The sequence below is a fragment of the Pseudopipra pipra genome, chromosome 2 (assembly GCF_036250125.1).
Source record: "Pseudopipra pipra isolate bDixPip1 chromosome 2, bDixPip1.hap1, whole genome shotgun sequence".
NCBI classification, from domain to species: domain Eukaryota; kingdom Metazoa; phylum Chordata; class Aves; order Passeriformes; family Pipridae; genus Pseudopipra; species Pseudopipra pipra.
In genome coordinates, this window is record NC_087550.1 from 118,794,907 (window position 1) to 118,809,081 (window position 14,175).

Below are 14,175 nucleotides of genomic sequence, written 5' to 3' on the forward strand. Positions count from 1 at the left end.
ATACACAATAAAGAAATGTACCATTTATAACTCCACTTCATATTTAATAAATCTATTTCAGTCTGACCACCGGGGTCAACCCTGGAGATCTGAAGAGTGCAAATATCCTGGGAATGAATGGCAAAGGGATTTCAGGGCAGATTTTGCACTCTGACAGTTGCTGAGAAGAAACCCCAGCAGAGCAGCAGCTCCATAAAAGCACCACTGTTCATCTCACTGCCACACTGACATTTAAAGCAGCTCCTCAGAATGTTTCTTGGCAAATTAGTTGGGATTTATTTCAGCAATGTTATCACAGGTCACATCTGCAAACTCCATTTTCTGACTGTGGGCAAATGTCAGGGAGAAGCCCTCCCCAGAACGTGACCTTTGAGGGAGATGCTGCTGGACACACCAGCCCTTGCCCAGGACAGGGATCATAAATTAGAGGCCCCATAAAGCCCAGCTTTGCAGGCAATGCCAGCTCTGCTCTCCTGAGAAATCAGAGCCACTGGGTGAATTCATTGCACAGCTCCCAAAGGCACACGGGAGATAATGGGGACACTGAGGGATAATATTCCAGCAGAGATGTTCAGAGAACTGTGAGAAAGCAGCAGTCATCTTTGGGGCTCCTGAGACAGTATCACAACCTCTTAACCTGACACAAAATCAAATTTCACTCTACATCCTTCATCATTCTCGAACTGCCCAAGTACAATGGCTGGAACTCTCACAGCCTGGCCCTGGGGACTGAAGACTTCTGGGGGTTATTTAATTTCTAATAATTTTCTACTATTTTACTATTATTTTAATTTGGTTTTCTAATATTGTAATATTACTTTCATTTATAATCCTAGTCTTCTAATATATCTAATATATACACTTTGTCTCGTGTAACTAGCCACTATTTCAGGCTTTGTCCTTCTTTTTGTCACTGTTTGACAATTAATTGCTGGAAGTTGCTGCGAATTTAAAAGTAAAGGGTTACAACTGCTCTGTCTCTAACGAAGGCACCGACATTTCTCTGCAGAGCTCCAGTGTGCTACAACTGCTTTTCGTTCGAAGCAAAGTGTTCTAAAAAGCAACTTCCCCCCCTTAATTTCACAAGTGCCTGAAGTTTTCTAAAGCAGAACGAATTCAAGTTCCTAACTTTCACTCTCTGAGTGAAACTCAAATTTCCATCCCACACCAGAGTGAGGACACTGAGGATGCTTTTTGCAAAGCAAAGCAAAAGCTGGAAGAAAAGAAAGCTGGAAAGACAGTTGGTCCAGAGGAAAAGCTGGAGAGAGGGACAGAATGTGCTGGAAGAAAAGAAAGCTGGAGAGACAGCTGGTCCAGAGGAAAGGCTGTGGAGAGGGAAGAATCCCTGGATTATTTTCTCTTACCACGTCACACTCTGCTGTTTGTCCACACAAAAGGCTGAGGAGTCCTCCAGAAGGATTAGAGTTTTTCCTTCAGTTCCTGCTTCAGATGCAAGTGATTCCTGATCTCCTAAAGCCAAGGATGAGGGTGAGTGAGTGAAGGAAGCAGCCACACCTGCATCCTGTGCCCCTGGATCCTCCCACCTCCCAGGAGGATGCCCAGCAGGATCCCTCAGTGCCTCCCACCCTTCGAGTCCTCCCCACACCCTCGGCAACGTGGATCCTCCTCCTCTTTCTGCATTTTCCTTCCTTAACAGCACAAACAGCCCCTCCCAACCACCCTGTAAATAGGATTCAGTGCTAGGGAAAAAAAGGAAAAAGCAGCTCCAATGTGGTGTCACAAAGCTGAGCTCATCACTCAGATCCCATGGGAGAGCAACTTCATATCCTCTGGCAGGTAGAGGAACTCGGGGATGAAGAGGAATCACAGCTTTCTGGTGTCCAGCTCAACAGAAACACTCCAGTTAAACCTGCACACACAGACCTGTCTCAGAAACCCTCCTGGTTTCATGCATTTGTTCTATAACTTGCCCTGGCATTTCCCTCATGACATCAAGGCCATCATTCCCTTGCTGCAGGTCCAGGTCAGGCAGCATCCTGGCCAGAATTTGTGATGTTCACTCACGGAAAACAGATTCAGGCTGGAGAAAAACAATGCCAGTGGATTAGATGGAGATGGAGTTCTGTGTTCCAGTACAGAGCTCTTCATCTGACCAAGCTGGACTGATAGCCCAGACTGGAAAGGCTCCAGATGGGACTCCCATAAACCAACACAACAGTGATGCAGTTCAAACTGAATCAAGATTATTTCAAAACCGACCAGTTTTTTCAAAGTTGAGCCTTTCAAGTTTTCACTTTGCAGGTGAACATTCCCTTAGTTCCAAACCAATGCTAATGGCTAAACTGAATTCAGACCAGAAACATTTCTGAGAGCTTTTATTTTAGGCAGCAAAGAAGCATTGGCACAATCCTTTATCCCACACCACCTCTGGATTTCTCAAACCGGTATTCAGCCTCAGGGCTTTTACAAACTTACCAGCCCAAACTACCAATACCTGTGGGAACAAAAGCAGAGAAAAAGAAGAGAGGAAAAGGCAAGAAAGAGGAGTTTGTCCAAAGGCTTGAAAATAGAAAGAGGACTTAAGAGGTCTGGGCCAGGCAAAGTGCCTTGCCTTCTCTTTTCCTTTCTTTCCTGGATGTCCTTGCTCTATCCTCTCCCTGATCCAATTCCTTTCAAATGAACCATCCCTTCTCTGGAATGTTTCCTTGCACGCCCAAACCCTCTCCCCACACCCTGAGGACCCCCAGACCCACTCCCCAGAGCTCAGGACCCCCAAACCCGGGACCCACAACCCAGAACCCCCAAACCCTCTCCCCACACTCTCAGCCCCCCCCACACCCCGAGGCGGTTCCTCCCCCCCCCCCCCCCCCGCGCGCTCCCGCCGTTTCCCGCCCCGCCCCGCGCGCCCCCTCAGGCGCCCTCAGGGGCTGCCGAGGGGAAACCACCCACAAAAACCGACAAAGAAACCGAAAACTCAACGGGCCCAACGCTCGCCTCTCCCCAGAACCATCACAGGGTGCCAGGGCACAGACAGCTGAGCGGGGCAGGGCACACCCCGCAAGGACGGGGCCATCCACAGCCCCCTGCACAGGCTGCACAAGTGGCACCACCACAGCCTCAGCAGCTTCCACAAGGCCAGGGGCCAGCTGCTGCCCCTGGCTCGGGGCAGTCCCAAGACTCACACAGTCATCAGGGAAGAGCCCTCCAGGATCCCCCAGTCCCACCCTCCCCCAGCACCACCACGCTCCCCCCTAATCCCTGTCCCCAAGGGCCTCATCCAGACCCCTCTGGAACACTTGCAGAGACAGTGACTCCACCACCTCCCTGGGGCACTTATTGCAAGGCCTGGCCACTCCTGCCGGGAAAAATTGGTTTTAATATATGAGGTGAACGTTCCCTGGTAGAACCTGCTCCCCACACCCCGGGACCCCCAAACCCGCTCCTCACACCCTCAGCACCCCCAAACCCGCTGCGATTCCCCCCCCCCCCCCCCCCCCCCCGCGCGCTCCTGCCGTTTCCCGCCCAGCCCCGCGCGCCCCCTCAGGCGCCCTCAGGGGCTGCCCAGGCGAAAACACCCACAAAAACCGACAAAGAAACCGAAAACTCAACCGGCCCAACGCTCGCCTCTCCCCAGAACCAGCCCCTGCATTTCATTTTCGCCGCCACTGCTGCTCCTGGCCCGTCTAAAGGCACAAACGACTCAAAGGGCCACCTGGCCTCAAACTCCCCTCTTTCAAATGCAAACCTTTCCCCTCCAGGACTCACAATAACACAAACTTGCATCCTGACACATTGGCATCTGCTTTTCCCTGTCGCCCGAGGGGTCGCTCCCAGTCCTCCCCAGTGCCCGCAGCGCCTCCCCCAGCAGGGAGGGAGCGGAGAGACCCGGGGAGAGTCCTGGGGCTGGGGGAGCAGGGACGGGCTGGGCCGGGAGGGACCCCAAAGCTCGGCCGGTGCCACCCCTGCCATGGCCAGGGACACCTTCCCCCAGCCCAGCTCGCTCCAAGCCCCGGCCAGCCCGGCCTTGGGCACTGCCAGGGATCCAGGGGCAGCCACGCAATCTGGGGCAGGTTTTCCAGGAAGGCTTTGGCGTTGGGAACAGCTTGTGCAGAATTCCCCTATTCCAGTCCTCAAGTTGCTGAGAAGGAGTTGGGGAAGGGAGCACCTGGCATTTGTAAATGCTCGCAGTCGGGAGGAGCAGCAAAAGTCAGAGAGTCCACAAACACTCAGTATCTTTTATGAAATATTTATTAATTATGGTGAATATACTAGTACAAGAAAGAGATGAACTGGGTTGGGAATTTCTCTTTGCTCAAGAGACCTTTTGTGGCCGAGAGACTTCAGGTTGGAGGAATGAGTGAGACTTGGATGTTCTCTCTTTCCCTCCAGCTGTTTTTTGCCAGGACTGACAAAGCAGGCAAAGCCTGCTCAAGGAAGGTGCTTTGCAAGCTGCATCAACACATTCCTTCCTCCAGCAGGGGAAGGGGAGAGGGGAAGAGAAAGGGAAGGCACTGCCAGAAGCAGCCCAGAGGGCAGGGGGCACATGGCCCGGCCTGGGAGAGCTGTGACAAGGACCCAGCTCGGGGGGGTGGTGTTACTTTCCCCTTGGCTGTGAGTTTGGCAGTTGGACAATGTTTCCTAAAGAAACTTTCTTTAATGGTCGAGAGCCCGTGGCTGAGCTCTCAGGTGAACTGCACTCATATGGGAGCAAACAGTAGAATATTATAAAGGCAATATATTTGGTATATTACATGAGCGATAATAAATTATTAAATATAATATTAAATGTAATATTTTCATTACTGTCCTTAAGAACTTATTAGAGTTTAAAGTTATTTAATCATTAATATTATTAATATAATAGGATATTTTCTTCACTATTAAAACAAACTAAGTGTGGAAATTCCTGTGTTAGTTCTGGGCCTACTCTAAAAGCACAGGTCAGTGGCTTTGGGACAGAGGGGAAGGATGAAAGGGAAGAGAGAAAGGAAGAGATGAGTTAAAGAGGGAGAGAGAGAGAGAGAAAGAAAGAGAAAGAGAAAAAGAGATCATCTGTTCTGGTTGCAGTGTCAGTGCAGCTCATGGGAGGTCAGTCTGGAATCCAGTGTCCATCCAGCTGATGGGATGTCAGTCCTTGTTCCAGCATCAATCCAGCTGAAGGGTTGTCCAGGGTCCTGTTATGCCGTGCTGTGCTGATCTCCTGGGCCGCCCCTGTGGGTGCTCCAGCTGAGACTCCACGTCCGGCTCCTTCCCAGTCCCGTGGTGCTCCAGCTGTGACGAGTCAGTGGGGCCGCACGGGACAGGGTTTTCTCCTGCTGGGGACAGTGGTTTGCCACTGCCCTCTTCCTGTGGGGACAGTGGTTTTAAAATGTCCTCTTCCTGTGGGGACAACGGTTTTAAAATGTCCTCTTCCCGTGGGGACAGTGTTTTTCCAATGTCCTCTTCCCGTGGGGACAGTCATTTGCCACTGCCCTCTTCCCATGAAGACAGTGGTTCGCCAATGTCCTCTTCCAGTTGGGAGAGCTCTTGGACATTGGAGTCCCCTTCCAACTGGACATCTTCCCCTTGGGACACTTGTTTGCCAAGGCCATCTGTCCCTTGGCACAGCTCTTTGTCTTCTTCCTGCTGGGACTGTCCTTGGCTTGTAATGCCCCCCAGGAGCGGCGGGCCGGTGTTACGACCCGCCCCAGGAAAAGAGGGGGGGGGGGGTAACCCAGGTTTTATCAAAAAATTCCTTTGGGGTGGATTAAAGTGAAACGACACTAAATAATCGGTATATGAAAACATATATTGATAAGATTTATTTTAACAATTTTGAATCAATTGTTAAGTTAACATTTTTGGGTGCTGTCATAATCAATAGGTAAGCTAACATTTTTGGGCGCTGTCATAATCAATAGGTAAGCTAACATTTTTGGGTGCTGTCATAACCTTTCTGGGGAGGAGAAAAATGCATAGGGGAGAGAAAGGCAGGATAAGAGCAAGGGAGAGTAAGGGAAAGAAAAGCTGAGAGTGGACAGATGTCCATAGTCACCGCCCACGGGGTCCAGCGATGAAACTTGATAGTTGCAGCTTCCATGTCTGTCGGTTGAAGTGGTGGTCTTGATCTGCTGGGGGTGAAGGAGGGAAGCCCCCACACTCCAAGAAGTTATGAATTATCATATCCATGGTCAGTGTCACGGGCCATGCCTCGAGCCTCCAACCTCTCCCTGGGCCCTGCGCAAGAGAGCTGCTGTGTCTGGCCTGGCTCCCGCCTTTCAAGTTTGGCAGAGGGAGGGCGGGTCCTGATTGCTCCTCAGATGTATCAATAGTCAAAAGCCTGCAAGGTCAGCTCTTATCTTTCAGGACTTCACACCTCCAGCACTGGAGGGAGGGAGGGTCCTGATTGCTCGTCAGATGTATCAATAGTCAAAAGCCTGCAAGGTCAGCTCTTATCTTTCAGGACTTCACACCTCCAGCACTGGAGGGAGGGAGGGGCCCGACTGCTTATCAGAGGTATCATGCAAGTCAAAAGCCTGCAAAAGTCTCCTAGAATGCATAAATCATCAACCATTTCAGTCTCTGACACCACCCCGTGATTTATGCATTCAATAATTTCTCTTCTTTTGTCGTTCTCTGTGAATCTTCTTTGTGGGCGGTGCTTTTCGTATAGTGGACAGGGAGACAGAAGAGTGAAGGAAAGGAAGAGATTGCCCCAATGCACTGCAATTCTCCCCCCCTTCAAAAAAACCCAAACTAATTTTATAATAACATAGTAAGCTAATTTGCATTAGTTACTCTCTCCACCCCGTGAGTAGTCATAGGGGATGTAATAGGATCTCAATAGTTACAATCAAATTTCTTAACATTAATGAGGTTACAAACATACATACAAATATTTGAAATTATACATCAAAAAAAACCAAAAACACTGAGTTACTTGGGAGCTGGTAAAAGGCTTTCTTATGTTTTCTTTTAGGCCTAAATTTAGTTCCGTTTTGTTAAATTTAACCAAATATGAAATTCAATGCCTTTCAAGGCAGAAGGCTAATGTATATAATGCATATTTATATGACTCTAAATATGCATAAATACTTTTACTAACTCCCAGGTTATATTTGGTTGAGTTTCTCAATCGAGAGGGATATTTAAAAGGACAAAATGAACTTGACAAAAATCAAATTAACAGTACATCTTATACAATTTTACCAGTAAGTTGCTCATATAAAAGAACACATTCAAAAAGCTTTTCCCAAGCTAACCTGCCCCCCAACAAAATAACAAAACAAACTTGGCAAAACTAAACTAGCAGTACATAAAATGGCTCATCTTACACAATCTTATCAGTGAATTGTTCGTGACAAAAAAAAACAAAACCCAAATAAGTCAACAATTATTAATAAACTGATAACACAAGTAATTCTGGGAGTAGAGGGGACACAAACACGTTTGTGGCAAAGTTCTACATATTGCAGACTTACTGAGACAAAAATACATACAGGCATGCATATTACAAAGTTATTAAGATAAAAACATAAATACATGTCAAAGAACAGTATAAGTCTTCAGTCCTGTTGCTATTTCGTTTTCTCATGGGATACTTGTAAGCTGATAATAGAAGCAGTTGTGGGGGCAGTTATCTCTTCTGCCTCTTGCTGCAATTGATGCTCCATTGGTTTCATGCAGTTTGATCTCATCTGCTGGCAGGTTATCTCCTCTGCTGGTAGGTTTCTGCAAAAGAACAAATCTGGCCCACTACGGACCGATTGTTAAAAAAGAAGGAAGAATCTATTTATCCAACTCCTTTTCTTATCTGGCATAATGTCACTAGGGCAGTAATAATAGAGAAGTTTGGAACATGTTTTCTCCAAAAAACAAATAAACTCAGAGCATGCTGGAGTTCTTTTTTACTTCTCAGCATCTTTATTTGCTCTGGGGTGGCCAAGGTGTCAGGGGGAAAACACACTGTTACCTTTTCTGTGGGAATCTGAAGTCTCAGACTTTCTAAGTGGGTGATAGTACTTGTCTGAGTCTGGTCCCCTGTGGTGACATCAGCAATCTGGGCAATCAGTTCAGCTTTGTTATGTACAGCAGCTCTTTGTGAGCCAGTGTCAGCATCGAGGTAACTCACTGGCAGCTGCCACTGCCCATTAGGTTTATGGACAGACCATACTGTCCATGGTGAGTGTATAGGGACAGCTACTCCTTGCTCCTGCAATTCTGCAGTTTCTGGGGTAATGTTTTCACGTGTTCCTAAAGGGAGTGGGTAGGGGTTTACATTTTTTATTTTAGAAGGAGGCAGACTTGGAGCAGTTTGCAACAGACGGACAGAGGGGGATGGGAGACCAAACATCCATTCTCTCCCTCTGGCATCTGTCCAGGCCTTCCCCTTTAGGAGATCTAACCCCAGGATGTTAGCTGGTAATGGCCCCACAATCATGATAGTTTCTGTGGCTGTCTCATCTCCAGGTAACCAGCATTTCACTCGAGCAGTGTACTGGGGTCGGGATTTGCCAAAAGCATCAGTTACCCATATCTTTTTTTTGTCTGGTTTAATGCCACACTGAATAGCAGCTTCAGTTTGGAGTGCTGAGACTTGTGCACCCGTGTCTACCACGAATGTAACCAAAGATTTAAAAGGGCCGAGAGGAAAAGTGATTACCAAATCTCCCTGGTTGTTTTCTGTAAGCTTTCCCTCATAAACCCACTGGCTATTTTTTGGCTTATTTACTGGAGAGCAGTAAGTCCAGTTCCTTGACTCAGAACTGGTCAAACTGGTTAGTCCAGTTTCTGGAGAGGCTGAGGGGATCACAGTGTTGGACTCCTTAGAGGGGCTGCCCTTAGGAGGTGCCTTGTGCTCTTTGATCTTATCCCACTGCTTTATCAAGTATTCTAAATTAGCAGTGGGTAATTTATCCATCACTTCTCGAGGAATTCCTTTTGCAACACCTTCTCTCCACAGACTGTATCTCTTTCTCCCGCTAGATGACACATTTTGTTGACAAATACCTGGCGAGGCAGGTTTTTGGACTTTCCCTGCCCTCCTGCAGTGTATTCTCTGGCCACTCCTACCAGAGAGCCCCAGCTGCTGACCAGTAGCTATTAATTCTTGGGCTATTTCCAACCAGGTTAATCCTGATGGAGCACCCCTTCTTCTAGGTCTGGGGGTTGCCTTTATGCGCTCCTGTAATTGTTTAGCATAAACTTTTAGTGCATCAGGCAGGCCTCGAATTAAAACTGGAAATCTCTGTGGATCTGCCTCGAGTTCCATTGGGGAATTTCGTTGTGGGTCTAATAATTTTGTATGCATTAACTGGAGACATGCGGTTTTTTGTACACTTTTTACAATGTGGCCAATTGTGGGTGTTTTAATCGTGTAAGGATCTCCCCTTTCTATAGGGTCTAACCCACCTGCCCAGTAGGCAGCTCTTTGGGTCAGGGACCACGGAGCTCGGTTATCATTTGTGGTCAGGAAGACCCCTGGGCCCCAAAATCCTCTGGCCTCATCTTCACTCAACAAAATCCGATCTCCCCCAGTAAGGGACACCCTCCACACATATTCAGTCTCTGATTCACTGGCCTTACGACTGTATTTTTCCTGAATTTTGGCCAGTGCTTCCCCCGTGTACGGGGTAGTTCGTGTGGTAGTTTGCCTGTCTGTCCCCTGGCCAGTGGTTTCAGTTTTAATGAGGGGACGCATATGTATTACCCCCTCCTCCGGGTAACTTTGCTTCAACTCTTCTAATTCCCCAGAGGGGTACAGGGATTTGTTAACATCTACCGGTTTAGGGTATTTTGAATTAATGTCTCGCAATTCACAATTTTTCATTTCCAGTATTTTTTTAAGCCTTTCATTTTGTTCCTCCTCATCTTCAAGGGCTGACCTAAGCAATGAGTTAATCTCTCTCTCTTTCTCCAGTGCCTGACGTTCAGCAGTTAACTGCAGGCGTTCTTTTCCTAATTGCTCCTGTAATGCCTTCATTGTCTCTTGAAGAGACCTTATCACCTCACCGGTAGATTTTTGAATAGCCTCTTTTTCTAGCTGGTCCTGCAAAGTTCTCATTGACTCTTGGAAAGATTTTATCACTTCACTTACAGATTTCTGAATAGCTGATTTTTGCCTTTGCACTGCTCTAAGGAACACGCCTAAGACAGCACCCACAAAAAACAGTTGTAAACCAAGGATAGCTATCAGGAGGGAATAATCCCCATATAACTCAACCTGGGGTGTCATCATCCCCTTTGCCTCAGTCATTAACCCAGCTTAGGTTAATGTCTTTCTCCCCCTTAACCCTCTGAGGGCTGGTTTGACTCTCTCCTGGAAAACCTTTCAACAGGTCCAGGTACCAGAGAACCTTTCAACAGGTCCAGGCCACACCAGGAAACCTTTCAACAGGTCTGATGTGCCCGGGTCACACCGAGAGGAGAAAAATTCTTACTATAATTTTATTGCAAGGGGACAGTCACCATTTGACTCGCCCTCGGTACCAGTTTTAGACTACACCGATTACTCCACTATATCCAAAGGATCCTGTCCGTGACGCCAAAAATGTTACGACCCGCCCCAGGAAAAGAGGGGGGGGGGGTAACCCAGGTTTTATCAAAAAATTCCTTTGGGGTGGATTAAAGTGAAACGACACTAAATAATCGGTATATGAAAACATATATTGATAAGATTTATTTTAACAATTTTGAATCAATTGTTAAGTTAACATTTTTGGGTGCTGTCATAATCAATAGGTAAGCTAACATTTTTGGGCGCTGTCATAATCAATAGGTAAGCTAACATTTTTGGGTGCTGTCATAACCTTTCTGGGGAGGAGAAAAATGCATAGGGGAGAGAAAGGCAGGATAAGAGCAAGGGAGAGTAAGGGAAAGAAAAGCTGAGAGTGGACAGATGTCCATAGTCACCGCCCACGGGGTCCAGCGATGAAACTTGATAGTTGCAGCTTCCATGTCTGTCGGTTGAAGTGGTGGTCTTGATCTGCTGGGGGTGAAGGAGGGAAGCCCCCACACTCCAAGAAGTTATGAATTATCATATCCATGGTCAGTGTCACGGGCCATGCCTCGAGCCTCCAACCTCTCCCTGGGCCCTGCGCAAGAGAGCTGCTGTGTCTGGCCTGGCTCCCGCCTTTCAAGTTTGGCAGAGGGAGGGCGGGTCCTGATTGCTCGTCAGATGTATCAATAGTCAAAAGCCTGCAAGGTCAGCTCTTATCTTTCAGGACTTCACACCTCCAGCACTGGAGGGAGGGAGGGGCCCGACTGCTTATCAGAGGTATCATGCAAGTCAAAAGCCTGCAAAAGTCTCCTAGAATGCATAAATCATCAACCATTTCAGTCTCTGACAGCCGGCTGCCAGGAGTGGGGCCTCTGTGGTGCCAGCACGGAGCAGGAGCCTCCTGTGCAGCTCCTGCAGCAGCTCCGTGTCTGAGATGAGGCTGAGGTCTGTGCCAGCAGGGACCAGGCCCCTCCTGTGCAGCTCCTGCAGCAGCTGCGTGTCGGACACGAGGCTGAGCTCTGTGCCAGGCTGGTGCTGCAGCGGTGCCGTGCCGGGTTGGCTGTGTTGGCTGGCAGGAGCGGCCGAGGGAGTTGCAGGCAGAGGAAGAGGCTCCCAGCTGGCGCCGGCAGCGAGCGCGGGCCAGGCTGGGGCCTCCTGTGCCCCCGTGCTGGGGGGCAAGAGCAGCCTGGGCACGGGGCTCTTGGGCCGTGGGGGCAGCCGGGGAGAGGGGCTGCGGGCCCGTGGCCCCGTGTGCCCTGCGCTGCCCAGCTCTGTGTCCCACCGGCTCACGGTGTCCCTGGGGCTCTCTGGGCAGGGCAGCGCTGGTACTGGGGGCTGCCGTGGCACTGGTGGTAGCGGTGGCTGCTGGGGCAGTGGTGGCAGCCGTGGCAGCTGAGGCACCTGTGCCAGTGCTGGCAGCTGTGGCAGCTTGGGCAGTGGTGGCAGTGGCGGCTGTGGCTGCGGTGGAACCAGTGGCAGTGCTGTCAGTGGTGGCAGTTGTTTCTTCCTTGTCTGCCATGGCAGTGGTGGCAGCCACGGCTTATCCATCTCCGTCTTCCTGCTTTTGTCCCTCTCCATCTTCCTCTCCTCCTCAGAAATCTCCATCTTCCTTGTCTCCTGTGGCTGCCGTGGCAGTGGTGTCAGTGGTGGCAGCGATGACAGTGGTGGCTGCCTTGGTGCCCTGGCAGTGGTGGCAGCATTGGCTGCCTTGGCTGCTGTGACATTGGTGGCAACGATGGCAGTGTTGGCTGCCTTGGCAGTGGTGGCAGCAGTGGCTGCCTTGGCTGCCTTGGCAGTGGTGGCAGCAGTGGCAGTGTTGGCTGCCTTGGCTGCTCTGGCAGTGGTGGCAGCAGTGGCTGCCTTGGCTTCCATGCCGGTGGTGACATTCGTGGCCGCAGTGGCAGCAGTGGCAGCAGTGACATTGTTGGCTGCCTTGGCTGCCCTGGCTGTCGTGCCGGTGGTGACATACGCGGCCGCAGTGGCAGCAGTCGCTGCCTTGGCTGAGATGGCAGCGTTGGCTCCCTGTCCCTCACCCTGGGCAGGCTCGGAGTTTGCCCCTGGCTGGGCTGGGAGCTGCGCTTGTCCATCTCCGTCTTCTTCTACTTCTAAAACTTCTCTCGTCCTCTGTGGCAGAGAGATCCCGGCTCCTTCCCAGTCCCGTGGTGCTCCAGCTGTGACGAGTCAGTGGGGCCACACGGGACAGGGTTTTCTTCTGCTGGTGACAGTGGTTTGCCACTGCCCTCTTCCTGTGGGGACAGTGGTTTTAAAATGTCCTCTTCCCGTGGGGACAGTGGTTTTAAAATGTCCTCTTCCTGTGGGGACAGTGTTTTTCCAATGTCCTCTTCCAGCTGGGAGAGCTCTTGGACATTGGAGTCCCCTTCTGACTGGACATCTTCCCCTTGGGACACTTGTTTGCCAAGGCCATCTGTCCCTTGGCACAGCTCTTTGTCTTCTTCCTGCTGGGACTGTCCTTGGCTTGTAATGACCCCCAGGAGCGGCGGGCCGGCTGCCAGGAGTGGGGCCTCTGTGGTGCCAGCACGGAGCAGGAGCCTCCTGTGCAGCTCCTGCAGCAGCTGCGTGTCGGACACGAGGCTGAGCTCTGTGCCAGGCTGGTGCTGAAGGAATATCTCCAGCTTCAGTTTGCAAGGCAGTATCCTCAATTTCTAAACCCCCAGGAAAAGCAAGTGTTAGGGCTCATGGGAAGAGAGTGTCTCCTCCTCTACGGGCACGTGGTCAAAGCAGCCCCAAAAGGAGCAGAGAGACAAACCTGACTGCTGGGGCAGGAAGTGACAGGAACCAGCCTGGTCAGTCCCACTGACTGGTACGGATCTGTGGAATGGGAAAAACGTTCCTGTTTGCAGTTGGGAAGGGAAGAAAAAGGAAGGAGACAAACCCAGAGGGTCATCAAGCCTGACCAATTAACATTCCCAAAGACAGGACCCAGACCCACCCCTGCCCAGTCACACCAACTGGCTCAGGATCCAGCAAGTGCTGGAAATCAGGATTTTGCAACTGTCTGTGTCACACTCAGTGGAGGCCAGACCTTTGGAAACCAGCTGTCTTTTGGCTCTTTGTCCTCCCAGGATGATCTGTGTGCTCGGCTTCGGGTACCAAATACTGCAAAAGCCCACAAAACAGACCTGATTTTAAAACAACACCCACAAACCCTCCAGCTCCCAAACCCAAGGCCAATGGAAAAACATCTCCTACGTCCTGGCAGGGAGTAGGCGCTTCCTGGGACAATGTGCTCCAGTGCCAACGAATTCCAGCTTCACTCTAAGCAGGGAACTGCCACAGCTGCACTGTTTAAAGAGATGCAAAAGCATCAACATCCAAGTGCAGGCGAGAAAATGCTGGAAACAATCCCAGGGGGGCGAGTAGATCAGCAGGAGAAATACACACAAGGGTGGACTCACTTGCTGTGAACAGAACTGTTGGAATCCAAGCTTGTCCACGGGTACAGCTGCAGGCAGAGCAATCTTCTCTGCTAAGGGGTACACTATCTTCTCTACTATCTTCTCTGTACTCTATCTTCTCTACTAAAGGGGTCTGTACACTATCTTCTCTACTAAAGGGGTCTGTACACTATCTTCTTTACTAAAGGGAAAGAAACGTCTCTGCTACCTGGAGAAATAAAAGAGAGATCAGTCCAAACCCTACCGACTATGGCAGGAGAAACAGAAAAGGCACAGGATCATTTCCCACAATACCTACTCTTATCAATACTGCAAAGGATT

The 14,175-nt window shown here is 49.8% G+C and overlaps 1 protein-coding gene and 2 long non-coding RNA genes across 4 annotated transcripts in view; all 3 read right to left on the minus strand.

Moving 5' to 3' along the window:
- LOC135410447 (trifunctional purine biosynthetic protein adenosine-3-like) overlaps positions 1–14,175 on the minus strand; it is a 45,949-nt gene that overhangs the window by 26,374 nt on the left and 5,400 nt on the right. Inside the window, 1 exon segment of the mRNA XM_064647166.1 lies at positions 1,365–1,470. Coding sequence (XP_064503236.1) covers positions 1,365–1,470 — 106 coding nt within the window.
- On the minus strand, positions 7,437–10,601 carry LOC135410443 (uncharacterized). Its single transcript, XR_010428691.1, has 2 exons — positions 8,270–10,601; positions 7,437–7,834 (listed from the first exon to the last, which is right to left on the minus strand). It is a non-coding gene; the product is annotated as an uncharacterized LOC135410443 (long non-coding RNA).
- Positions 13,050–13,933, minus strand: LOC135410456 (uncharacterized). Of its 2 annotated transcripts, none has more exons than XR_010428699.1 (4): positions 13,855–13,933; positions 13,649–13,740; positions 13,482–13,555; positions 13,050–13,289 (listed from the first exon to the last, which is right to left on the minus strand). It is a non-coding gene; the product is annotated as an uncharacterized LOC135410456 (long non-coding RNA). The 2 variants fall into 2 exon arrangements; XR_010428698.1 differs by having other exon boundaries at positions 13,053–13,267.